At 40.8% G+C, this 26,094-nt stretch overlaps 2 protein-coding genes across 6 annotated transcripts in view; one reads left to right on the top strand and one right to left on the bottom strand.

The window, feature by feature from the left end:
- LOC113012854 (TOX high mobility group box family member 2-like) overlaps nucleotides 1-9,620 on the top strand; it is an 83,196-nt gene extending 73,576 nt beyond the window's left edge. For 4 of the 5 annotated variants that reach the window (XM_026153244.1, XM_026153246.1, XM_026153248.1 and 1 more), the window contains 5 exons: nucleotides 1,456-1,686; nucleotides 3,919-3,999; nucleotides 5,803-6,201; nucleotides 6,885-7,024; nucleotides 7,937-9,620. In XM_026153244.1, coding sequence (XP_026009029.1) covers nucleotides 1,456-1,686; nucleotides 3,919-3,999; nucleotides 5,803-6,201; nucleotides 6,885-7,024; nucleotides 7,937-7,982 — 897 coding nt within the window. In that variant the 3' untranslated portion in view covers nucleotides 7,983-9,620. The remainder of the gene's footprint in view (nucleotides 1-1,455; nucleotides 1,687-3,918; nucleotides 4,000-5,802; nucleotides 6,202-6,884; nucleotides 7,025-7,936) is intronic. The other variant, XM_026153245.1, reaches the window with a different exon arrangement.
- A 2,521-nt stretch (nucleotides 9,621-12,141) lies between these two features.
- LOC113013429 (large neutral amino acids transporter small subunit 1-like) lies at nucleotides 12,142-25,443 on the bottom strand. The gene is made up of 12 exons (XM_026154314.1): nucleotides 25,345-25,443; nucleotides 24,145-24,587; nucleotides 23,123-23,656; nucleotides 22,876-23,001; nucleotides 21,204-21,309; nucleotides 21,073-21,117; nucleotides 20,580-20,703; nucleotides 20,363-20,466; nucleotides 20,073-20,169; nucleotides 15,853-16,002; nucleotides 14,550-14,724; nucleotides 12,142-14,326 (listed from the first exon to the last, which is right to left on the bottom strand). Exons 2-12 carry the CDS (start codon nucleotides 24,206-24,208, stop codon nucleotides 14,250-14,252), a joined length of 1,602 nt encoding a protein of 533 aa, XP_026010099.1. The 5' UTR covers nucleotides 24,209-24,587; nucleotides 25,345-25,443; the 3' UTR covers nucleotides 12,142-14,249.
- Between the last annotated feature and the right edge of the window lie 651 nt (nucleotides 25,444-26,094).

The following is a 26,094-nucleotide window of genomic DNA, read 5'->3' as shown; positions in this document are numbered from 1 at the left end:
TCTCTCCTGGCTCCCTCTCCCGTCTCCGTTCATCTCCGTAAAGAAGGCAATTTCCATATAGAATCACATCCAGCATCAGGTGACCTGGATTTGACTCCCAGTCAAAGCCCTGCATGGAAAATGAGAATGTATTCATGTGTATTGGATCAAGTACATCACACAGATGTGAACAGTTTTGCCTCCTGAAAATGTCGTGAGATTGCAGTGTATTATTGTTGACAAACTGGGTGTGTGGAAAATTCCCTCTCTGCTGGTTTCCTGAAAACATGCCATTATTTCTGGTACACTTGAAAGAAGCATTTTTTTAAAAAAGGAGGAAAAAAGGAAAATATAAAATATCTATTAATTCTGCAGCCATTAATTTAAGCAACTAGTGACATTTTGCAAACTTACTGGGAAATGTCCCTATAACCCAAACCTGCTTAAATTAAACTGGAACTGAGATTACTGTATTTATCACATAGCTGCATTTAAATCTAAAATCCTGAAGGCACCACAAACAAGGCAAGAGGTCAAGTTCAGTGAGTTTAGTGGAGGTGTAGATGTCTGCCTTCCTCCACCTGTCAGTCAAAGTGAACACACCCTGAACTTTACACCTTAACGTTCACAAGGTTGAGTGGAACTGTAAATCCTCCCACTCAGCTAAGTGGCTAATTAGCTATAGAGACCAAAACCATCTTTTTACAGCTGTTTACCCCTTAGAGGTAAAAAGCTGATGTGGTGTTGTCGTCACACTATTAGGTAGGCTGGCATCCGGGTTGCCAGACAGGCAAAAGGTTCGACTTAATAGTTCAAGAAGGAAGTCATGTGGGATTTTCACATTTATATCAGTAGGTATCACTGGCAGTATTTTATTTAAGCTAAAAAGTAAGTAACACAGGAATGTAACAGCTATTTTTTTTCACATATCCAATTTGGGGTCACTTCAGCTGTCATAGGGTGAAAAGCAGGGTACACCCTGAGCAAGTCACCAGTCTGTTGCAGGGTTAACACAAAGAGATGCTCATATTCACAGCTATGGCCAATCTAGAATTGTTCATTAGCCTAACCCATGCCTACCTGGAGAGAAGACATGCAACGCCCACACAGAAAGGCCCCAGCTGGTCGGTGGATCCAAATCCAGGACCATGCTGTGAGGCAACAGTGCTGCTAAGCACCTGACTGTGCTTCCCACAAGAATCTGTGTAGATCAGTTTGGACACTAAAAGTACCGCCGTTTTTGGCACGTTTTGGTTGCTACTGAAATTTAGTCCAACTTTCTCTAAAATTGTGCAAAATTGTATGTTTGTGCATAACCTACATATACTGTACATGATGCCCTGGAAAAACTAGAGTATCTTGTCCAACCAATGCATCGGGCACATAAAACTTCTTTCTGCGGTAGCTGATATTATGAAGTGATTTATGACGGTTTCCTTGTCTCTCTTTCTCCCCATCCATTTCTTCTGTCTTCAGATAAGCAGTGAGAAGCGACCCTCAGCAGAAATGATGAAGCCCAAACCCAAACCTCAAAAGAAGAAGAAGAAGAAGGACCCCAACGAGCCACAGAAACCCGTGTCTGCATATGCGCTCTTCTTCAGAGACACCCAAGCAGCCATCAAGGGCCAAAACCCAAATGCTACCTTCGGGGACGTGTCCAAGATCGTGGCCTCCATGTGGGACAGCCTAGGCGAAGAACAGAAGCAGGTAAAAACTATTTCGTGTAGGTGCAGAAGGTTTAAAACAACATGCTGTGCAAAAGTCTAGGCACCAAAATGAGCTTTCCAGATGGGAGCACGCACAGTGTGCAATGACGCAAACACGCGTACACATTTTGATTGCGGTCGCTCCAGTAGATGGCGCATGTGCTGCAGCAGAGGCAGGCAGCCTTTCGTTGGCATTATCTGCCGTGTAATTACCAGAACATTGCTGTGAGATACAGCTCACCTTAATGAGCTAGTTCTTCTCTTTCCAAAGATAATCCATCCGTTTATCCCCACTCCCCTGACTCTCATTAAAATGATTTTCTTTCTAAATTTAATTCTACCAAAGGGAAGGAAGCGGAGGGAGGGGGAGTGTTCTCTGCAACAACAGCCATAAAACAGTCTGAGACTAACAAAGTAGGACATTTTATAGGCAGGAAATGGTCAGTATGGGAAAAATATAAACATGCTTGGGGAGATTTAAAGAGTCTAGGACTGATAATGTTATGCAGGAGGTAAATACACACATACTCACGCGCTCGCGCACCTCTGCAAAAGCAAGCAATCACATGTGAATGTGATTACTATCAAAGCCATCTATCTTAGCAGTGTAGTGTCCATAGAAAGTGAAAACGGCTTTTCCAGAAATAAAACAGAAAAATTGAAACTCATCTTTGCCAAAAAAAAACCTCCCACAAAGCGCTAGGCCAAGGTAGTGTCCCATTTCCTCTGTCCCACCAGCCTCCACAATATGTATCTTCATTGGCCCTCTGACAAGCTGGAATGTGTGAAGTTCTCATTTCCACTCTCTTTATTTATATCTCTCGCCTTCTATTTTGATCCTGCCTAGAATACAGAATTAGTGAGCTCCCTCCACTATCGACTCATCCTTGGATTGAGCTGAAGGGCATCTTGGCTATCCAGGAGGAGCAATCTATTGTTTTTTTTTCTCTATTCGACATGATCTCTAGTTTCAGTTCAGCAGTAATAGGTGGGAAGTAATACTGATGACAGATATAGACGGCCATCACTTTATTTTTCGTGGGTTTTCACCTGCAAGAGAAATCGCAGTTGTTAGCTGTTAATTAAATCGTCTGTTTCATGGGATGAACAAAGTGTAATTTTAGGAAAGGATGTAAAAGAGTTCAGACAGGGCTCTGCAAAGCTCCTGTGTAGCTTCTAGACTAGCTTAGTGCTTTACCAGTGTACATCAATCACATAAAAAGATTTCAAGTTCCTGCATTGTGGCTTGTTCTCAGAAAACTTTTAAGATTATTAAAGTTTCAGGTCCTTTGCTGAATGAATAGACGTGTTTGTGCAAAACATTTAGAAAAGTATCATTTTGATATCAGTAAATGTGTTCATACCGGCTCCAGTACTGCAACAACAGTACAGTATATAAACACATTTTTTTCCTACTAAGAAGGATTTTTCTCTATCTTTTCTTTTTGTTTTGCATAATAGACATCATTTTGCCTCATTTTGCCTCATAGCCCTTATAGTTAATAGCACCATTTTCCATCATGGTGTTGCATCCTACACAGACACTCATCATTACATATATATATATATATATATATATATATATATATATATACACACACACCTATATATGCTGGCAGAAAATACCTGTATAACAGCACACACGCAGAGGTCCATGTGCGCTCACAAACTCACATTCTTCATGCAAACACACTTCAGTCTGTTGGAAAACACATGACATCAGAGGCTTGTACATCCCTCTGACAATATGAAAGGCAGTTTCAAACAAAACTCACATCGTAATGTGCCAAATGACAACAACCATTCTGGTTTATCACTAATGTACTGATAGTGTTATTGTGGAGCTAAAGGGACAGAGAGAGAGAAGTTCCAGTTCATTTCTCTAGGTGGATTGGAATGGAAATGATGTGTCGCTACAATAGAGAGAGACACATTGAGATGAGGGAGTATTAGTGCTGTGATGAGGAAATAGAGGTGTTCTGTACCATTGGCTCTGATGGAAAGGGAAACATTAAGCATCTTTTTATGTGTATGTGTGTGTATGTTTGTGTGTGCGTGCATGTTCATGTGCGCAGGATGTGTTTAAGAGAGTGTTAGAGTTTGCCTTTAAAAAAAAAGTCGTGTGTGTGTGTTTATTGACAGATGTGTGTGTCTGTGTGTGTCTGCACGTTTATGAGCGAGTCAAACTCTGCTCTCACCTGAAGCCTCTTGTTTTGATTTTATTTCTTCACAGGGGTACAAGAGGAAAACCGAGGCGGCTAAGAAAGAGTACCTGAAAGCCTTGGCCGCGTACCGAGCCAGTCTGGTTTCCAAGGTAACGCTTATGACACACAGGCCCTGGCTAAGACTGATGATGGATTGGATGTAAAATACTTGCTAATGGGCTGGGAGGACCTTCTTTCGCATGAGCTGGTGGTGGTGAAAAAGAGTGTGGTTTGGGGGGGGGGGGGCATGTGATGCTCAAAGTACAGGCCCTATTTGGAACAATACTTGATTTCCATAGGGTGCACAGTGGGGGTAGGGGTTTGTAGTTGGTATGGTGATATAGGGTGAAGGGTTGGGGGAGGGGTCGGCCAGTCAAAGCACACATCCATAATGGCCATAATGTGTATGCGGCTTAGAGAAGACAATATAATAACTCTCTTATGCGCTATGTGGGCTATCAGATACTCTGTACTGTATGTATCTTTGGAAATAAGCAATCATTAATTTACCTGTGTCCTGCATTAGTTCCTCCTCTCGTCATCTAGAGCTGGAAGCACATCCAAATCAGCAGAGGCATTTGTGGGCTTTGCTGCTATTCCCACCTCTGACACTTTCCCGCTAATTCAGATCTATGACATCCTTTTTGCCCCATGAATGATGCCGGTTTGTATAAACCAGCAACGCAGCACAGGGAATAACGAAAGGCAAGGAGGAGGGCTGCGAATTGCATTGTTTAGTGCCGTCTTGTATTAACAACACACAATGTAGTGTGGTGAAGATTCCTTTTGTCATTCCATTTGTTCTGCAGGCAAACAGTCTCATTTCTCTGCCTGGGGTCCTGCATATATGTATGTGTGTGTGTGCACGTGTGTGTGTGGGTGTGTGTGTCCCACTCCTTTTCCCATCTATCTGTCAAGGTGTGTATTGATCATTACCTCGGCCCCTTGCTCTATTCATACAAATGGGCTCCATTACCTTCTAATCAACACTGATGGCTGGAGATGAGCAATCTGACAGCTCATCACAGGAGCCTGGAGAGGGTGGGGTGAAGATAGAGGTGGGGTGTTTTACGGGTGTTGCTCCTGCTCAGTGTGGTACTGTCCAGCCTGGGAAAGGTCAAATTCAGAGGGGTTTTTTGGTGAAGTTTACGATTTTTTTTGTTTTTAATCTGTACAATCTTTGCCCATCTGTCAGCTCCTCTACATGGGTGTAGAGGTGACAACTGTCGCATGCTTAAAAGAAAAATCCAACAGGGGTTTATTCTCATATTTTGCGCATTATGAATATTGATATAGATTATATTTTACGCACAGCCTGGAGCCTCGTAGAGATTTAGTAAACAAATCCTCAGTCAATAAAGAAAGTAATTTGTGCAAGGGTGCAAGCTTTCCACAAATAATTCAGCAGTAAATGTAACGCTTTAGGAGATAGCCTGTTTAGGTTCTAATTAGATGAAAAAGCCTTTATTACATACCTACATGCTTAATAAGAAAGCTAGCTCAGCTTTGCATAAATACTAGATCAGGGGAAACAGCTGCATGGATCTGTTGATTTTTCTCATCGAAATTTTAGAAAGAAAGCAAAGAAGCAAAGATCTCAAACTATTGCTTTAAAAAATAATTCTCTGTAAGTCCAACAAAAATGTATGATGGAAAATAGCAGGATATCCCTGTGGCTGTGATAGGAAACAGATACGACCTGGTTTGCTTGCTGGCACTTTCCTGTAGCATAACAATGCGTGCAGTTTAAAAAAAATAAAACCTATTCAACAATACAGAGCATGACGGGGAAAAAAAGTTTCTCTTTAAAAGGAATGAGGGAGACGTGTTATTATCAGATGAATATTGGCTGATGAGTGCAGTGTCCTTAATGGGGCCTTTCTTGTCTTAATATGATGTATTTTCATCCACAGACATACAATGACCCTGAACCAAAAAGTGCCCAGCAGACCAGCCAGTCCTCCCACATGATGCCCCCCAAGCAGCCTCTGTACAGCGTGCCCCCTCAGCCCTCCTCACCGTACCTGGGCCCGCCGGGCTCCTTTCCCCTGTCAGACCTCCAGAGCTACGGCGGGCCACCCCGCCACACACTGGCGCAGACCCTCGGCCAGTCCCAGATGCTCCCACCCAGCATGAGTGCCTCTCCCCCAGCACCCTTCCAAATCAGCCCACCTCTGCATCCGCACGCTCAGCTCTCCCTGCATCAGAGCTCCCTGCTCAACCAGCCAATCCGAATGCAGCAGTCGCAACCAATCATCTCGCACCAAATGGGGCTCCAGGCACCTCTGCATTCCCCTCCTCTCAGCCAACAGGTTGGTCTAGCTGTTATTAAAATTCACTATGCATGCTTCTTCTACAGATGATCAACAACACACATGCTAGCAGACATCATGAGCTACTTTCAGCTTCTCGATTGTTGGGTCGCCACTCGAGTAGCTCTGCATGTTTCATTTGGCAGATATTTTCCACCAGATGCCCATTCCTTATATAACCCCAAAGGGATTTGTGTTTCCTCTAGAATCACTTCACATACAAATATCATCACCTTTATTTACTTCCTAATTAGCTTCCATAGATATTCAGCATCTAATGCTTCTCCCGTTGTGATTTAATATAAAATCAACAACAGTTATTCATCGGTTACTGCTGTTTTCTAAAGAGGAAAAACTTCCAGTAAAGCCTCGCTCTCTAATAAAGAGTTCTCAATTCCTCTTTTAACGCATAAAAGACCCATTTAGTCTCAATCAAACTGTTTTCTCTTTTCCCTCTGAGTCCATAATGTTTCCATTCCAGCAGCAGGGTGTCTTGCCAAACTAAGAAGGGTGATTTCGTCAATGCAATGGGGCCAAATGTGAATGCGTAACAACTCATATAGACCAGTGGCAACATTTAGCCTTATACAGTATCATGGCTCAGCAAACTCTGATGGCTGGCCATCATAAAGCTGAAGTCGTGTAACATCCTGTGCTCATCTCGCCTCTCCTGCTATCTGCAGGGTTTCTCCCATATTCAAGCTGATTACCAGAACAGTGTTGGGGGCTCACAGTCTCCCGGGGCCCCCAATCCAGTGCACGGCCAGAACCCCGACTGGGATAGCGAGTACTGCAACAGGGACTGCGGACCCAACCATTGCAGGTGAGCTCTTTGCACCGCTTACAATATTATGCTGTTAGTATATTAGTTCTTTCCTTACGGGAATTACAGAGTCAGACACACACACACACAAAAAGCTCTGTCCCTCTGTGAGTGCAATCCAAGACATTTGATTGTTGAGAATACTAAGCAGCTGTCTGACAGTTACTCATTTTCCAAATGAGTTACTCTAAACCACTTCACTTTCACACTCAGAGACTCAGACAGTATTAATCATAAACTGCAATTTCCCTGCTAAAGCAAAGCATCTCCTTGAAATTGAAATGAGTAATGCAGCAGTAGAACAATGCTATTACCAAGCTTGGAAAAAAGTGTGACATCCAATTAAGTTTCCCCGTGTTTCGCTCGGCACACGTTGCCTTATTGAATCAAGATATCCGAGCAGGCACGAGAAGAATGTTTTGTCTCACACCTGAAACGCTGCGTTGCTACTTTGAGAGGCAGCTGAGCTGGAAGTCGGCGTCTCCTGTATTTAGAGCTGATTCATCTGGATGTCAAACGGGATCACGCCTAGGTCAAATCATGTTTGACAGTCTTTGAAGTAATATTGGGTGTTTGCTTAAACCTTTACTCTCAGTGTCAAGTCATTGTAGTTTGTAGTTTTGGAGGGAGCTAAGTTGTCTCCAGTATGTCAGTAGAGATAACTGGAGAACAGACTTTGTGTTTGACATTTCAAGTAACAAGTGATCTTCAAATTTTGGCTTCACGCTTATTGATGTGCGCGCTTCATCGTCAGCTTTTATGTTTGTTCTGAAGCCGCTCTCTAATGCCAGTCCCGCCGTGACAAATGTTTAACAATCCTTCAGCATTTTCCCAGTGAAATATAGGATAACACCCCCGTATTCACACGTATATCCAGCCATACATTAACGCTGTTTTTCTTTCTTTCCTCAGCAGCAGCGGCATGGGAGCTCGAGACAAGCCTCTCTACCTCACTTGAAGTTGAAAGACCTCCAAATGTCAGACTCCAGGGAGCTTTCTAACATAACAACAACATCATCGATGTATCTGCTTCTACACCATTTTTTTTTCTCTTTCTCTCTCTCTCTCTTTTTTTTTCCTGATGGATTTCAAAAATCCCAAAGACTGCTACAGTAACTTCACCTATTTGCCAAGCACTTAGATCGGCCAGAAGCCCGAGGCACTTCGCTTGCTTTTTTTTTTCCTTATCAGTGAACTTTCCATTTTTTGAGGGGGCAGTGAGTTTTAAGCTCATGCCAACATACTGGAAATGAAGACCAAAAAAAAAAAAGAAAAGAAAAAGAAAGAAAAAAAACATCTTCTCATTTTGTCTAGATTTTTTTTTAAAAGATGATTCCACTCCTCTTTGCTCCATTACGCTGTTTGCCATGGACTGCCCTTGTTTTGGGGAGTTAAAATGCTCAAAGCATACTCCAAGTGTAGGGTCTTGGGTAGAAAAGCTAACGCAGGAAAATAGAATATAGTCACCCCATCGGGGTGGATGTTCTTCGGGACAGACTGAAACACCCGAAGTGAGTGAAAGCAAAGCGACATTTAAAATGAAGGTATAGTCACAAACGCATTTGTAAATCATCCTTGCCCTCAGTAGAGGACTTCATCCTTTCCTTTATTTATCACAGCGTGATTGTAAATATCACCAAAATGGATTCCTCTTATGTGTGTATTTAGCTGCAGTCCCTTGCCTTTTTCTTTTTTTCCAATTGTTTTTTTTTCTGTGCAGGCGGATTCAGTGAGGGAATACACACACTAAAACTCGTGTTGAAACTGTGTTCACCAGTCTCAAATCTCTCCAAAATAAAGAGGGAAATGCAAAGACTGCAAAATGCTCAATTTCCTCCACAGCTGGCAGAGCTCCGGCAGAGAGTGTCGCACTCTCTTCACATGGCCTCAGGACGCTGCAGAACTGTAGAGGTCAAAGATTGAAACCTCTCCTTTTAGCTCCTCCTACTTACTAGGTCAGTAAAGACCACACCCTCCTCCCCTACACCTGTGACCCCGCCCAGCCACCCCTTAGTCCCAGCACCACTTGTACAGGTGAATAACAAAAAAACAAAAAAAAAGTTGCTAAATGTGAAATGTTACTAAAGGTTAAAAAAGAAAAAAAAACATAACAGTGGGTTTTAAAGTTTTTGACTAGTTTTATTAGGTGTTTTAGAATTGTGTTGAACTCATCTTTATCTTTTTTTTCTGTAAAGAAAAATAATTCTTTAAGATTTTCTTTTTTTTCACTGTAGCAGGATTTTGTTTCAGAGGATTGCTCGTCAGGACAGATATTTTAATTTTGTGTATAAACCTGCCAAACATACTTCTTTTAAAGTTTTAAAGCCAGTGATGAGAGAACCCATTATGTTTTTGTTAAATATCATATGGTCATTCTATTTAATTTGGTTGCAGGTTCCACATCTATTTATAAATGAAATGAAGTAAAATTTTGGCTTATTTTAATCAGGGTGCATTATTATTATTATCATTATTATTATTATTATTATTATTACTATTAATGATCAAACTACATGATTATTAGAATAATATTTTTTCAAAAACTGCTGTTGGTGCTAATGTACCAGCATTAGATTCTTTTTTCTTTTCTTTTTTGTGTCACAATTACTTCTTTTTGTTTTCTTTTGTCTGTAATAAAATGTTTAAAGTGAAAAACAAAACAAAAAAAGGTGTGCGTCTCTGCTTGTTTTTGACTGCATGGCTGTCATTAAGTCTTAACAGATTCATTAGTGTTTTTGATGAGCTCTGCCTGATCGCTACAGCAACCTGTAAACGCAACTTTGCATTCCCCCTGCATGTGTCTGGGGTTAATTAGGAGAATTACCTTTGATGTAGCAGGAGTTGATGTAGCTGCTGTCACATGGCTCATTAGGTGAAAAGTTAAGGCTTGATAGTGTAACTTCATTTAACGTGCTTTTAACCTTTTCGCTGTTTCTATTTTTTCTTCCCCACCCCATAAAATCCAGACTAGATCAATATAAAACACCAAGCAACATTTTTTTCCTGCCCCCTGGCCATGTTTTTTTTTTGCTAAAAGGTGCCATGATGAAACTCAGAGTTGATGCAGCAGTACACGGCCTTTCAGAGAACTACCTGAGAAGAAGAAGAACAAAATCTGCCTTTTAGTTATGAATTTCACAGTTGGATTAAAGGTAAAATAGAAATGGAATCTATCAGCCTTTCGCATCAGCGCTTTCTCTACCCTTTCTACTCCCCCTCTCCCTCTCTCTTTTGCCCTCTTGCTCTCTCTTTCCATCGTGGTGATGGCGCAGTGCCCCCTAGAGCCGATTCACAAAACTATAACCTCCCAGTTTGTTAGTTCCCCTAAAGCGGGTGTCTATCAAAGCGCCCAGGGGCCAGAATGGGCCTGTCAGAGACTCCAATCTGATGCATTACACGGCTTTCGAAAATGTAAAGAACAAAAATATAAAAAATGTTTACAAGCTTATAGTTTCATAAGTTTTATGGCTTTTTCTACTGATAAAGCGCTCCCCCGTGACAAGTCAGAGTAAACAAGTAATAGATATACAATGAAATAACAGAGTGCCTGTTTTTTTTCGCCAGATGCTATAGAAATGTTTGGTTTTTACGGTAGGTTTACTGTCAAAAATCATGTTTAAAAAACGTCATTCTGTCAATTATTACAAATGTTCTGTTTTATAACTCTATGACAGTTTGTGCAATAAGCTAACAGAACATTTATTTCTTGCAGTTTAGGTCCAGAGCAACAGTTATTTCACATGCAGACAAACTGAGATGTACTGCTCAAACTGAGTTTCGTGTTCTTATATTAAAATGTCTCTGGGATTAAATGTGTAGTTAAGCTTCTTTACGCTAACAGCCAGGAGAGTTTCACTGGTCTGTCCCACTTATGATCAAAATGGGTTGTACCAAAATATAAAATGAGTTTGACATCCTTGCCCTAAACCCTCAAAATAGAAAGATACTTTAATTATAGTAAATCAGATTCCTAAAAGTGGGACGCTGATATGTTTTAACAGTGATAAAGGATATCAAAGGCTTCACTATCATTCCCTCTTCAGTTGTGCCCTTGAGCAACCCTCACCCATGGCTCATCTTCATCTGCAGCATGTTCGTCTTAGGAAAAATACTCTGCTAAAACACAGGTAAACTAGCATTTGTTAGACTAATTTAATAATTTGTGAACGGAAACGTAGAGATTAGTAATATTAATAATAAGGTTTGCACAGTTTCAAAGGCAGACGTTCTAAATTTAATATGTTTTGTTGTTTTATTGCGTGGGTGATTACCGTAGTTCGGCAGTTTCCTTTCAGTGATTCGCCATCATCTTTCTATTGATGGGCCTCTATCGCCACCTGCTGGTGAAATCTAGTATTGGCTACACAGCCCTAATGTTGATGCCAAAAGCAGATGAAAGTTTTTTTGTTTTTAGAAGCTGTAAAACGATGATCATATGTTATAACAAAAACATTTGCAATAGTCGGCTTTCTGTAGTCTAAACTAATTGTATAATATTATATACATTTTTTTTTTTTTAAACTGATTTTACCCACACTGTCTTCAAGATAAAGAATACACTAACACCTCGACTTCACCACATCTTCTGAAAATGCTTTGAACCCTTTCCCCACTTCCATCTTCACTTAATATATCAAAATACTCTGTATTTGTAGACGTGACTTGCGCATTCATCGGCTCCTTGCCTGTCCAATCCCCCATCACTAATATTGTGTCCAGCAGCTCTGATAAGAGCTCCATCAGCAGCCATCGGGCCGTCTCATTTCCTCTTCAGACGGATATGAAGTCCCCTGACAGCACAGCGGGTCGGCAGCGTCATTGTCTGAGAGCCAACAAACAAGACAGGACAAACAAGAAGCAATGTGCATGTGACACAGAGCACTACCAAACATTTGATGGCTGAGATGATAACGCTATTTTGAGAAACATCCTCATTTGGACGTTAGGATGTCAGGTTCAGAGAATCTTTGTTTTATCTGAAGCCGGTGCCTGAAGAGGGGCTTCGGCCGGCCTTTTGTCGACCAGCTGCTGCATTTCTACAGGAGAAAGCAATCAGATTTTAATCCTCTGACTCCTTTTGTTGGCCGTCTGCTTTACAAAAGCGCAAACAATCAAACTTTGAACAAAATAGTTTTATTTTTTTACACGTACAGTACCTACTATGGTCACTCACAGACAACAGTTACAATAGGTACTCTCGATTATAGAATCAAAAATATGAGCTTCCTTTATTCTCAATTACATTTGCGTTATTGATTTTCACATATAGTAATACTTTACACACACAAACGCACACACACACCGATGCAGCACGTTGTGCATAAAATAAAATATATCAGACCGCTTATCATCATAACTGGAATCAGTGTGTTTTTAGACACACGTGTGTGTTCAGGGCTTTAATTTAAGTAGATTCATTAAGTAAGGGGCGTGTCTTCGAGGACTGTGTTGTTCATTGGTGTGCTTTCAGAGAGCTCACCTTTAAAGATGATCACAGTGCCAACTTTGCAAGCATTTGCATTCAGCTATTCTCTTTTTAAATCTGTATGCAATCTGCATTAATAAAGAATCCGTATTAAATACTTTAAGTGGGAGAAATATTGTTGCATGCTAATTGCAAATGTACTTACATGTTTGTATTTAAACTTCACATTTCCATTAACTTATACAAATAAGATTAAAGAGGGTTCCTTTACAAAAAGAAAAAGAAGAGCTGTTTGTGTCTCACCACGGAAAGTCTGATGTTACCAGTGAGAATGTCAAAGGTCATTTTTCTCACAGACTTTCTTTTGTTCTTGTCTGAAAGCTTCTGCTGCATTAATGTTAAAGGAATAGCAACCAGTATGAATTAGTATGTTTTTTCAGACCTTTCCCTTCACTGGAAAGGGGCCTGTGAAACCTGGACTGCCAGCACAGTGAGTAGGCTGACAATACGTACATCTGTGGTAGATTTGTAAGGAGACTGTCTCTCCTTTGTGTGCAAAAGTAAGAAACCTTTTTCCCACTCCACATGATTCCAATCCCCCTTAACATTCCTCAGAAGCTCCTCCCTTCCCAAGCCTTCACTGGACCAGGAAATACGCTGGGAAAACCTCAAACCTCTCTCCAGGTACATTTCCTACAAAAATTACAAGCAAAGCCAGCATCTCTAAAGTTGCAACATTCATTTTGGTCATACAGTGACAAAAAGAAATAGAATATCAGCACTGGCACGGCTGGCACAGAAATCAAATACGTTCAGTACAAACACTAAGGCTAACTACGAACACTACTACGATATCTGAGCATATCTACGCTGTCTCACAACAATGGCGCACAAGCGGAGATGCTGGTATCGTTTTCATCGAGTATCATCACACGTGGCGCCGATGAGGTATCAGAATGAAATGATACAAGAAACAGACCTGATTCACAGTGCAGCTCAAGCAGACATCACAGACACTCTCATCTCCCTTTAGCTTGTGCTTTACGACAGCGCTACAAATTCATCTTACCAATAAATAAAAAACAATATCAAGTAAAATGTGAGAATGAATTACTATTTAACACAAACATTAGTACCATATGAGAAAATGAAGTAAGTGCTTTGTTAGACAACCTCTTCCTCTTCCAAATCTGACCTTAGTTATAAACTCTAAGTGACGTTATTATAGCAACTATAGCAAAATCCTTTATTTTAACACAATATAAACTATAAATATAAACCCTAAACTATAATATACTATGTCTAGTTTGGTTGTTAGTGGTATTAGACATATATTTTCCCGCCTAAGCTATTCATTTGTACACTTCAGGAGAAAAATATACCTGTATGTCACGGGCCACTGCAGCTCCTGATTGTGTACTTGCAGTACACAAGTAATTATATGCCTGCAGCAGTCATACACTTACAGATGGCTTTCCATTAGCTAACATGGAACATCAGAGCATGTTTGACCATTTAAGGAGATATGCTGAAATATTAAAATCAATTCATAATAAGGAGTGTAAAATGCCTGGTGGTCTTCTTTGCAGAAAAGTTGCAGTATTCATAAAATATTCATAAAACAAATCCTCCATTTGTCAGGCCACTCTTGCGAATATTGAATATGTTCACAGTTACCTGCCTGGTCAGATAAAGTTAAAACAAAAAAAGTCCAATCACATGTGGATGAATGTAAACATTACAGGAATGTCCAGACAAAAATATTGACCCAGTCTTTCATCTTGCTCGGTTTGTCCAGCATTATTCAGCCGCCCCATGTTGCTCCTTCTCTTCAGGAACAGACATGAAGATCTTCTGACAGAACATGGTGAAGATTTCTGAGGAGAAACAACTTGTCACGTTAGCCACGTCTGTTTTCTCTTTGCTAGGCTACTACAGGTCAAATATCGGTCTTTTGCCTGAGTCCTCCGGACCAACTATGTAAACAAAGGAAATGTACCGGTGCCCACAGCAGAACTTGAGCAGATAATCTCACAGGAATTTCACAACAAACCACCTTTGCCTCACTCTAAAAAAAACAAAAAAAAATCTCCAACTCACCCAGCATCTTCTTGACCACATGGGGTTTTTTCCACTTGTAGCCCAGTAGGTACGCTGGGACGCCTGTGAGAATAATGCCGCTGCCTAGCAGACACTCGAAGGGAGCTGCCCAAAAGGACACGACGATCATGAAGACGCAGCTCAACACAAAAGTAACGGGGATGAAGAGAGAAATCTGCAGAGAGAAAATACAAAATACATAACAGATGAAGATGTGTTTCGATTTACATTAGACGTGAGCAGATAAGATACAGTTTATAATTGTTGAGTGAAGATGTCTCACACACTGAAAAAGAAGAAAATATCATATTTGGACTTTGGAATAATGCAACTATAGCTAACGATTAGACTAATGTATAATGATTTTGATGACAATACTTCCCAAGTTCAGATTTTAGATCCTGTAACTTCTTCACTGATATCTGTTTTCTGCCACTTTGTTTCCATTAAACAACAAGAGGAGACAAATAATTACTAAAGTTTTTATATTAAGACATTTTCAGTACCGATTACTTTACAGATCAGACAATAATGCAAAAAAAAATCAATCAAATCAATACAAATTCAAACTATAAGACTGTGTATGCAAAGTTGAATGATGCCTGACTTCATCTAAAGATCTGATTTTGAAACAATGATATGTGCTATAGTTGATACTAAATACATTTGTACTCTTACTTAAGTATTTTTCTCATACTGGCTTACCCTTTTTCCTTAAGCGTCCCCAACAATTTGATCACAATGAAGAAATTATTATTGGCTAAACTGTTATGTTAAGAGCTCCATACTGTTATTGCATTCAGTTATCAGTTAAACTGCTTGAGCTGACGGTTTGTTTTTCTTTTTTCTGGGTTGAAACTGACATTTTTTATGAATGGTTTACATATAAATAGCTCTCTCTCTCTCTCTCTCTCTCTCTTTTAATATGTTTATAGATGATTTTATAAAATAACTGAGCTGAAAGCAGTGTGGGCCAAAGAGAAGATGAAAGACTGGTCAGCCAAGGTAATTTTCCCATGATGAAATAGAAACAAAGGATCATGTATTCCTCCAAATACCCCTCCCTCCTGTCTTGGAAAAACAGTATGTTTCCAGTTCCACCTAATAACAAGAGTAGCGATACAATGGTGCTTTCACTAAAAAAAAAAATAGCAGATGCTTTATGAAACTAGAAGACATGTTGATGTTTTGCCAGACAAGGAAGGTAGGGCTAGGGTCACCTTTCAGTGAGACTCATATCCATCAAAATGGATCTTCTCTGCAACAGGCACTGAGCAGCTACTTTAACCCCTAAGACGTTCACCTTAATGGGCCTTCTGAGGTCGGGTTTGGTAAAGCGCAGCCAGATCATGCCAGCGATGGCCATCCCAACACACATCCAGGTGAAGAAGCTGAAGAGATTGATGACAGAGAAGATGTCCTGGGAGATGGCATACATCATCGATAGGAAACACTAATACAATGAAAAAAGGAGTAAAGATTGCATTAGTTTGCTGGAAACATTAGATTATAGATAGTAGATGGATAATAGATTATAAACACACACAAGGCTTCTGAATCCTCCTTAGTGATTTTCTTGAATAGAGCAGTTATTTAAGGCAGGTAGGTGTCACAGTACTGGGTCTGTGACCCAGGGTTTTGTGTTTGTTGGTTAATTTTTATTCTTTGATTATTGTTATTCATTGTTTTGGTTCTCTTTATTGTGTTCTGCTTGTGTTATATTCTTAGGTCCTAGGATTTAGGTTTCTGTTACTTTGCCTTCCCCGTGTTCCTCGTCTAGTCACTCATCTCCATGTTCTTTCTGTCTCCTCAGTCAGTTATGTCTCTATGTTTCAGTGTCAAGCAATGTTCCCTCTAATTTTTCATGTGTCTGAGCGAACACACAAACTCCCTGAGCGGTCCCTTGGACCACTGTGAGCAAAATTAGACGTGTGCACTGTGGTCACGCCAGCATCAAATCCATCCAAGTTACATGGTTTATTAAAATAATCAAATTACAGCATTTACATTTATGTTAGACTACTTTTAATTAACTGCTTTAGCCCACCTACAATGAAAATTTAAAAAAAATCTTGTGTAGTATGTTAACACTATTGGAAGTAAAAATAACTTGGACTCCAATTTTGAAAACACAACTTTCTATTTTTATTTTTTTTATTTTTTATTTTTTGTATTATGAGTATGAGTCTGTGGTCTGGGAGAGTCCTGTAACTCTCTGTCTGCAAAATACAGTATAGAATGATCAATGTTGGGCAATTAATTATATAGTTACTTCTTCAAAAAAGTAACTGAGTTATGCAAACGACAAAGTTTTTTGCAGATGCTTACCTAAAAATGCAGCCAAGGCGTTTTTTAAACAAACATCTCAAACTATTTACAGAACAATCAGCTGTTCTGCATCAAATTTGATGCCACACAAATTATTTGTGCCACTCCAAAAATAATTTCTGTCCACTATGAGATAAAGGAGAACAACAGCCTGATACCTGCAAGCCTGACAACTGGAGATGTATCACTGCTGTAACACCTGTAACATTCAGCAGTCACCTCATTGTTCTGACACACACAACAAAACTATTGACTACACTACACACTAACTACACAAGATTTGCGCTAAACGTCGCAAATCTCTCACATCTCAAAACACTCCTAAAACTACCCCCTTCCTAAACATCTGTTGCCATATCACTTGGTACATTTTTCGACCAATAGGAAAGGGTGGGGTTTTTTGGTTTCGGCTTTTCTCACAGGGAGAGTGCTTTCGAGCGTTTTCCTTATAAAACGCCGTTTTTACCGTTTCTTCGGGCAGTAAATATAAACAACGACAGTATTCAGGAAGAAAACCAAACATTGCATATTTTTATCATAACTCCGGTTTTACATGGCCGATCAACACAATTTAAAAACTGGTATAAGGTCCACAGTTTCCCGTTAATTGTTCCGTCTGTCCTGCTCACATCTCCAATGGTTGTACACGTTATTAACGTGGCTTCACTTCACATCAGCCACGCCGCTTTGCTAGCTAAAACACCGGTGTCGGCACATAAGAACGCTGTTAGCCTGTCAATGATGTTGATTAGCTGCGTATATACGAATGTGAATCGCATCATTGGCTGGACTATTGGATAAGGTGGCATCGTTCTAATCCCATACGGGAGCAGCCAGTCACTTACTGACTAACACTGCAAAACTGAATTGTTAAAGTTTTAATTTTAATTTCAATTCAGGTTAGTTTTTTTTTTGTGCGCAACGCATATTTTCTGTGCGCAGAGACCGTGCCAGCAGTGCGCACGCGCGCAGTTTATAGGGAACATTGGTGTCAAGTCTACATCTTTGTGAATGTCTCTGGTTTCCTGTTTTATTTTTATAGGTCTTATGTCCTGTGTTCAGTGTTTAAAGCTTTGCTTCCCCTTTATCTCGTCATGTTTGATTAGTCCCAGCTGTGCTCTCCATTCCCGTGTTACTCCGTAGCCCTGTGTTTTCCTTTGCCCTTTGTCGCAGCGTAGACCCTCACTGCTGTGTGTTTCTCTCATGGCTCTGTTTAGATCTCTAGTTCTCAGTTCCTGGTCTGTTTTCTTTTGGTCTAATTTAAGTTCCAGTTTCCCAGTGTTTTTCAGTTCTTAGTTCTCATGTTCAGGGTTTTGGTTTGTTTTTTGAAAGTTTATTTAATGGAGGTTTTTCCAATAATAAAGCTGCCATTTTCAGTTAACTTCCCATGGGTAGTCTAAGGAGCTTGGAAAGACAAGCGTCTGGACTTCTTTGAGTTTTCACACACTTTCACACCTTGGCTCATGTGATTAGGTAGAGGATCATCAGGGGGTCCTTTGTCCCCTCTTTGGGGGGAAACTCCCACTGGGTTTATATCTGGGACGCCCCACCATTGACCCTTAGAACTGAAGAAGCTTCTTGGATGAGAGGTGAAACGTCTTCAAGCAACTCAAAGAAGTCCAGACGCTTTTCTTTCCAAGCTCCTTAGACTACGATGATCTGGATGACTGAGAACCTTCACAGACATATTCCCATGGGTAGTTTGTGTGCTTTTTTGCTACTGTTCACCACCACAGCGAATTTTAAACCAAACAATCAACATGTGATTGATGCAGACCTTAATTTGAGAAGACTGCATTAACTCTTTAAGAACTGGAGCCATTTTTAGACATAGTTCCAATTTCAAAGGCTCAAAATGAACTGAACAAGTTAATATCACTTTTAATGTAAGGGTTGATTTTAGTCAGTGTGTTAGTCACCTGAAGTTTAGAACACGTGGACATCACCAGACGTTGTGCTTTCTCCACTGAGATTATCTACCAGTGCTTCATTGCTGCATTCAGGTTTTTATTTAATAATGAAAAAACACGCTTTGTTGGGTCGACATTAGGTGACTGACTTGGCCTTTGAAGTATATCCCGTTTCTTTGCCTTGAGAAACTCCTGACTTGGTTTTACAGTTTTTGGGTCATTATCCACTTGCACCATGAAGCGCTGTCTGATCAGTTTTGCAGCTTTGGCTGAATCTAAACAGAAAGTGTAGCCCTGGACACTTCACAATTCACCCTGCTGTTTCTATCAGCACTCACATCATTAATAAACACCAGTGACTTAGTTCTCCTAGCAGCAATACATGCCAATACCATAACAGTGCCTCCACCTCCATGTTTGACAGATGATGTGGTATTCTTCACATCATGAGCTGTTTCTCTTTTTCTCCATACTTTTCTCTTCCCTTCACTCTGGTAGAAGCTTATCTTGGTTTCATTTGCCCCCCCCCCAAATTTTTTTCTCAGAACTGTGCAGTCTCTTTTAGATGTTTTCTGGTAATAATCTAATCTGACCTCCCTGTTCTTGAGTGTAACCAGTGGTTTGCACCTTTCTCTAAACCCTCTGTATATACTTTCTTGAAGCCGTCTTGATTGTAGACCCTAACAATAATGCATCTACCTCTTTGAGACTATTCTTGACTTGGTCAGATGGTTTGAAGTTGTTTTGATATTTAAAATGACAATAAAGAGCTAAATAAGAGCTCGAAAATAAAAATGCACCACTTGGAATCAACCACAGATACTAGATCTGCTTAGTTTGTCATGAAGTAACATTCAAACTGCTTGTCAGCCAATTACTTTTGAGCCTCTGAAAATGAGGCACTGTGTATAAAAACTGTTGTAAAGTCCAATTCACTGAATCAAAGCTGCAAGTCTGCACTTCAATCACATCTTGACTGTCTGATTTAAAAGCTACTGTGGTGGTGCACAGAGGCAAGATCATAAAAAATGCACAAAAATCCAACAAATTATGGACTTAACTGTAACTCTTCACTGAAATAGTTTTCTCGAACAAAAATAACTCTACAAATGCTTCACAAATGTTTTGTATCATCAAAACAGATTTATATACACTTCCGTATAATACCTCAAAAATGGGGACACTTTTGAGGTTTTTAGCAATGATCATACATGATTTAACACACTAACCTAATCTTATTGGTAGCCAGCTGGTAAAATGTCACTGAAAGTATCAGGTTTCTTACTGTGAATATGAGGGATGGCACTGGTGTGAACAGGTCTGTGTGGACCAACCCCAGAGCAGCAGGGAGTTGACCCTCTCGAGCTCCAGCATAGAACAAACTAGAAGAGAAATTTCTTAAATCATTATTTATTCCAAAAATACGGAGACTTTAATTTCTTAAGCCCCATGCCCACCTGATCTCCTGCCTTTTGCCCCCCTATCAGGGTGCGTTGGGGCTTAAGAGGTTAAACTATTAATACTAAATGTATAAAATGCTGTCTTATGTTTCATTGTACACATGCAAACACACACCGCGCTGAAGTAAAGAGTGATCCATTGACTGCACCAAAGCAGGACAGTCCCACAAAGACAGGAATGAGCCAGGACATCACACCAAGATGGTACTCCCCAAAACTCTGCAGAACAGAAAGAAAAAGCAGATGAGGAGAATTTGTGACCACAAACAACCAATATGCATGTCCCAGTTGAGGATGAAACACATCATATTAAAGAAAAGCAGTACACTCACCACAGCAACAGCCTCTGACTCAATCATGACTTGAGGAGAGATGGTGGTGAAGTAGGCCAGGTTGGTTAGAACATATACCACCGTGACTATAGGCATGGATATGATGATGGACAGGGGCAAGTTCCTATGGGGTGAAAGGTCGAAGGTCATTTGAGGAAAAAAACAACAGCGTGTAACACTGTATGTTCTGGTAATATCAGACTGTGTTATGAGATGGGACTGAATTCATGCAGGGTATGCAGTGAGGAACACAACTGCATAATTTTACTGAATTTTATAAATCATTATTATCAAATTTTTTTGTAAAATGTAATATTTTAGTTCATATTTAGTTCATAGTTCAGATTATGTCAGTATCGCTTGGATACTTTATCTCTGTGGACTGATGATAGACAAGCTCAGTCCTGGATGAGAGCAACCATGCTCTTGGCAGATATTTGCAAGACAGTCTGTGCCATCATCACCAAAACAACCGTCATTACATTTAAGTCACCTCTCTGGGTTGATCATCTCCTCCGTTACATAATTCAGGTAATTCCTGGGGGGGTGAATAGCAAAGAGGTCATAAATCTTTCAAGCAAAAACAAACAGAAGCTAAAAATAATTCAATTTTATGACCCTCACCAGCCTCCAAAAGCAAAGAGACCGCTGTACAGAGCCAGGACAATATTCCCAACTCCCAGTTTGCTCCCTTCAAACGCCTTTTCTGGGGTCAGATATGGCACATCACCTGGTCACATACAGAAAGAAGAAGAAAACATCTGAAAGGGAAGCAGTTCTCCCACTGCCAGGTGTAGCGCCTGGAGGAGTTATGTGCTTAGACATTGAATAGATTCTTTTTGTGCTGCCGACACATTTTGTCTCTTGTACTAGGCCGGCCTGTTGATGCCTGCCCTTTGACATGCTTGTCAATGTACCATGGTAATAACAGAAGCAAAACGCAATATTGTGTCAGGACAATTCACTATTTATGCACAATAAACAAAGGAGCATCTCCTCTGGGGTACAGAATCACGATCAGTTGACATTTAAATATGAGAAGAAAAATGTTCTCATAAGTAAACTTCAATTCATTTACACAATACACTGCAGTCAATGAATCCAATGTGTGTGTGTGTGTGTGTGTGTGTGTGTGTGTGTGTGTGTGTGTGTGTGTGTGTGTGTGTGTGTGTGTGTGTGTGTGTGTGTGTGTGTGAGACAGAGAGAAAGAGCCTGGCATTTTGGTGTCTCTCTCCCTCTACCTGTCGCTTTCAGATGGTAATGACCCTCCTTATTATTTTCCAACTCTGTTCTCTTGCTGGTCTGCTGAAAAAGTGTGACAACAGCCGGCAAGCTTCACTGCCTAGTTTCCATGGTAACAGAGTATGGCGCACAAAGGTGGTAGGCGTGGCCTTGTGTAAAGAGGGGAGCAGCAGATGCAGCGTGGAGCAAGTGTGGCCACGCTGTCTTCCCGCGCTCTTGTATTGTGAATGGCACAGCTCGGACGGATTAACGTGCGTTGCTTTTACAGTCTTAGACGGCACACGTGAACCCACACGCTTAGGGCTATCATATAGAAAAATGTTACTACAATGCCAATATTTCAGGCAGTAAATTACTGTCTGTATAGTCACCTTATTTTCTGTACATTTTCATTTCATTGCAGTTTCATTTGCACGATCAAAACCATCCTGGCACGTTCTGATGCCCATGTTCATGTCTGCTCAGGCTCAATCACGTGGCTCTAGACAGACAAGCTCTGTGTTCCGACTCAGTAAGTGTGCTAACAAGCTGAAAGCAAAGCAGTCTGCTTCGTTAGGCTCATTAGCGCTCGTTAACAACTTGTTTACCATTGGAGATAAAAGAAGTAAACCTCACATAGATGTCGTGTAAAGACGAGAATCATAATAATTGATGCTACTATATAGTTTGCAAAAAGCCACATAATGCAATGGCATTTACTTTACAGGCATGCTGTTAGTTCCATAATTACTCCAACTAAAATATTGAAAACAAAGGAGCTGTGTTTCCAACACAATGAAGGGAAGCTGCATGTTTACGAGCAGATCTGAAATGACAGGTTCAAAGTGAGGACACTTTTTGAGCATTTTTTACTGACTATTAAAGTAGGTTAAATATTGTTGAGGATTTAGATTTTATTACACTCACAAAACCTGTTTTTCCAGCTTTGACCTGAAGCTTATTTTACTTCTCTGTTAAAAATTAATAAGTCTTGTGATGAAGGCATAAGATTTGTTCTCAACAGCCTGCAGTCATGCAGCTGACTTGGTTTGTTCTGTGGTATTTTGCCACTCACCTGTGGAAATCTGAATGAAGCCAAAGAGGATGATGATGATCAAGGCTATCAATTTGGAAGCGGTGAACAAGTCCTGGACCTTGGTTGCTGCTTTCACACTGATACAGTTTACAAATGTCAGGGAGGCTACAAGCAGCGGGGAGACACAAAACACACTACAATCAAGAATCTGGTGAATGACCAGCTGCAATGAAGTGTCTAAAATGTGTATTTGACCTAAGAAAGCCCACCAACATCATGTACTCACTAAGACATAGGCAGGCAATGAGCTTGGCTGCGCTGTCGGGCACGACGCAGTTGGGGTAGAGAGGTTTCAGAAGGTAGGTCGCAAACACCAGTGACACCACATACTGCGACGACGGCCGGATGATGAGCATCTCCACCCACAGCTTCAGAAAGGCAGCCAGTTCGCCATATACCTCCAGGATGTAAGTGTAGTCTCCTCCTGACTTGACAATAGTTGTACCCAGCTCTGCGTAGCACAGAGCACCCATGGTGGATATCACTCCACAGGCGGACCAAACAATCAGAGAGAGCCCAGCAGAGCCGGTCTCTTTGACAACACCTGTGGGAGTGACGAAAATGCCCGAGCCGATGATGGTGCCGATGATCATTCCGACACCGTTGAAGAGGGTGATGCTGCGTTTGAGTTCAATCTTCTCCCCCTTGCCTGGCAGGCTGTTGGTGGAACCTGTGGCAGCAGGCGGAGAACCCACGGGGTCAGATGGAGATGCTGGCTGCTCCACAATGAGACCATCTTGCTCAGGCTCTGCTCCAGTCGCTGGTGGTGAGAGGACAGCAGAAGGGGAGACAGTCAAATTACAGAGTCTGGCTCATTTTCAGACAAATGAAAAGAATTTACAAGCTTTCTCGCTGAGTTGTTTTAGGCACTGGTTACTTTGAAAAACTATGATTAATAAAAACAAACAAACTCTTGTGTTACTAAAGGAAGAATTCATATAATTTTTTAAAAATAGACATTTTTGGAAATCAGCACCTATGAGATTTTCCTTCTGAACCTGCTGTCCTTATTGAACTCTTTCTATCCGTGTAAACACACACTGCATCTGATAGTTGTGTTTTCATACCCACGTTCCTAATATGTGCCATTTGTCCACACCTGTCACCTGCTACCATGAAAGCATCTCCTCAGCATCAACTCTACAATTCTACTCTTGCATCATCAATGTTGCATCAGAGCGCATGGTGGAATAATGCAGCGCTGCACCATGTGGCAGTTAGAGGTGCGTGAGCATGCACTGTACCTACCCCCCATCTTCTCCTTAGCGACGCTCTCTCGGCTGCCTCTCGATTTCAGCTCCGGCTCAGCCATCTTCCCTCTCAGTCTGAGACCCCTTGTCTTGTCTGCTTCCTCCTGCAGCCCTTTTTCTTCCTTTCTTTATGTCCTCTTCCTCTTTCTGTTGATTTACACTCTGTCGGTCTCTCTCTCCCGGACACACACACACGCGCGCGCGCGCGCGCAGGTCTCTCTACTTCCTGATTCGTCCTCTCTCACTCACATGTGCCCACACTGCTTCCGTCACTCAGACTACAATTCATCTGTGCCTGATCCTCTCTGTCTCTCTCGCTCCCTCTCTCCCTCCCATCCTATATCAAGCACACAGCAGGGAGGAGCTGAACCTTTGTGATGCTGCTGCTGCTGCTGCTGCTGCTGCGTGAGCCTACGCCCATTCCAGGGAATGATGGGATACCTAAGAGGGGGAAGTAGGTTGTGAGAAGGCACCATTTGGAAGGAATACCATGTGACGCTGTAATCTTTTTGTGTACTGCCTAATCCTGCAGTATACAGTATGCCTATGTGTGTCACTGGGTGCTTTCATGTCAGAGGCGATTAGAATAAATGCTGTAGAGCTGGTTTCCCTCCCTACTGGGGACCAAATGGAAAAAAACAAACTGTCTTTATTCTGCCTGAAAGGTGAGATCACAAAGAAAATGGAGATCCATTGGCCATTTTGAGTGCAGACAGTGTATAATAACAATGACGAAGCTCGTTTATGTTCCTGTATTCTTTTATGGGTTACAAGGTGTTTAAACTGGACCATACCCAACAAAAATTACAATATCATAATTACTCATCAGGAGTGACTTTTACAATCAATTGGGGAAAGGATTTGGCCTGAAGTTATTGGTGCTTGTAGGGTATGCATGTTTTATCAGAAAGAAGAAGAAATTGGGATTCTAAAGTACATGTAAATAAAATTTAAGTGCGATGATTTGCATAATATTTAAACTCCATATTTAATTGGGAAGGTGTTATTTTGAATCGTTATATCAAAAAATACGCTTATGTTCAAAGTCATTGTAAGGCATATTTAAAATAATGTTTGTTAACATAAAATTGCTTCTCGTGGGTGCATGTAGCGCTGCTAAGCATCTCCCTTGCATTCATTTTTTTGGCAATAATTCACAAAAAAGCTCTTTATAGTCAGTTATTGCCTAAATATTCACCTTTGGCTGCCATCCTTGTTTTGACCTTATGTGGAGTGGTTTCACTTAGACTCCATTCTTCTTCGCAACACTGCTCAAACTCCATCAGACTGAACAGAGATCTGCTGTGAACAACACCTTTAATGTTCAGTGACAAGTTCTCCGGCCTGAGGTCTGGCCTCAGACAAACAGCTCTATGTTAGTTAAAAAAAAATATTCAGGGGGGCTGATGAGGAAAGTGTGAAAAATATTTTTTTGGGAAAATCACAAACTATCAAAAGAGGGAGCACCTGGCTGATATCAGCATCTGCACAGAAGTCTGCATCTGTGCTTGAATGGGAGCATTAGTTCACATTGCATGAGTAACGAACCAAATAACATACAGATTTTAGGGCATCAGTGCCTTTTTCAGAGAAGGCCTTGCTTAATTCACCAGCATTTCTGCTTAAATATGGGAGTATTTCTCACAAGCTTTTCTTTTTCTAAAGTAGGTTGTAAATATCAAATCCTGCAACCTAAAGCCCCCCCAATACCTATATGCAGAAAGTACCCCATACAATAAAACGTTTTACAACTATGTCTGATTATATGGAAATAAATCCGACTCTCAGATTGATTTGCCTAATATATGCCTGGATTTATTGTATGAGCCCTGTGCTCGGCGCTAATGAGTTGCATGTCCAATATTTCACCGCAAGGTGGAGCCCTAAACACAATTCAAAACCTGAGATATATTTTTCTTCTTTCTGAAGATGAACCTGGTCAAACTCA

The sequence above is a fragment of the Astatotilapia calliptera genome, chromosome 20, assembly GCF_900246225.1.
Source record: "Astatotilapia calliptera chromosome 20, fAstCal1.2, whole genome shotgun sequence".
Classification (NCBI taxonomy): Eukaryota; Metazoa; Chordata; class Actinopteri; order Cichliformes; family Cichlidae; genus Astatotilapia; species Astatotilapia calliptera.
Note: the sequence above shows the minus strand (reverse complement) of the source record. Positions and strands in the feature narration are given on the sequence as shown.

What these genes read in the sequence shown, in the direction of transcription:
- LOC113013429 (XM_026154314.1), bottom strand. Translation starts at nt 24,208, where the DNA reads ATGGCTGAGCCGGAGCTGAAATCGAGAGGCAGCCGAGAGAGCGTCGCT. An exon ending in TGCCATCCCTCATATTCACA is followed by an intron (nt 16,003 to 20,072) that starts GTAAGAAACCTG and finishes TCATTGTATTAG; the next exon opens with TGTTTCCTATCGATGATGTA. An exon ending in ACCTCAGAAGGCCCATTAAG is followed by an intron (nt 14,725 to 15,852) that starts GTGAACGTCTTA and finishes TTCTCTCTGCAG; the next exon opens with ATTTCTCTCTTCATCCCCGT.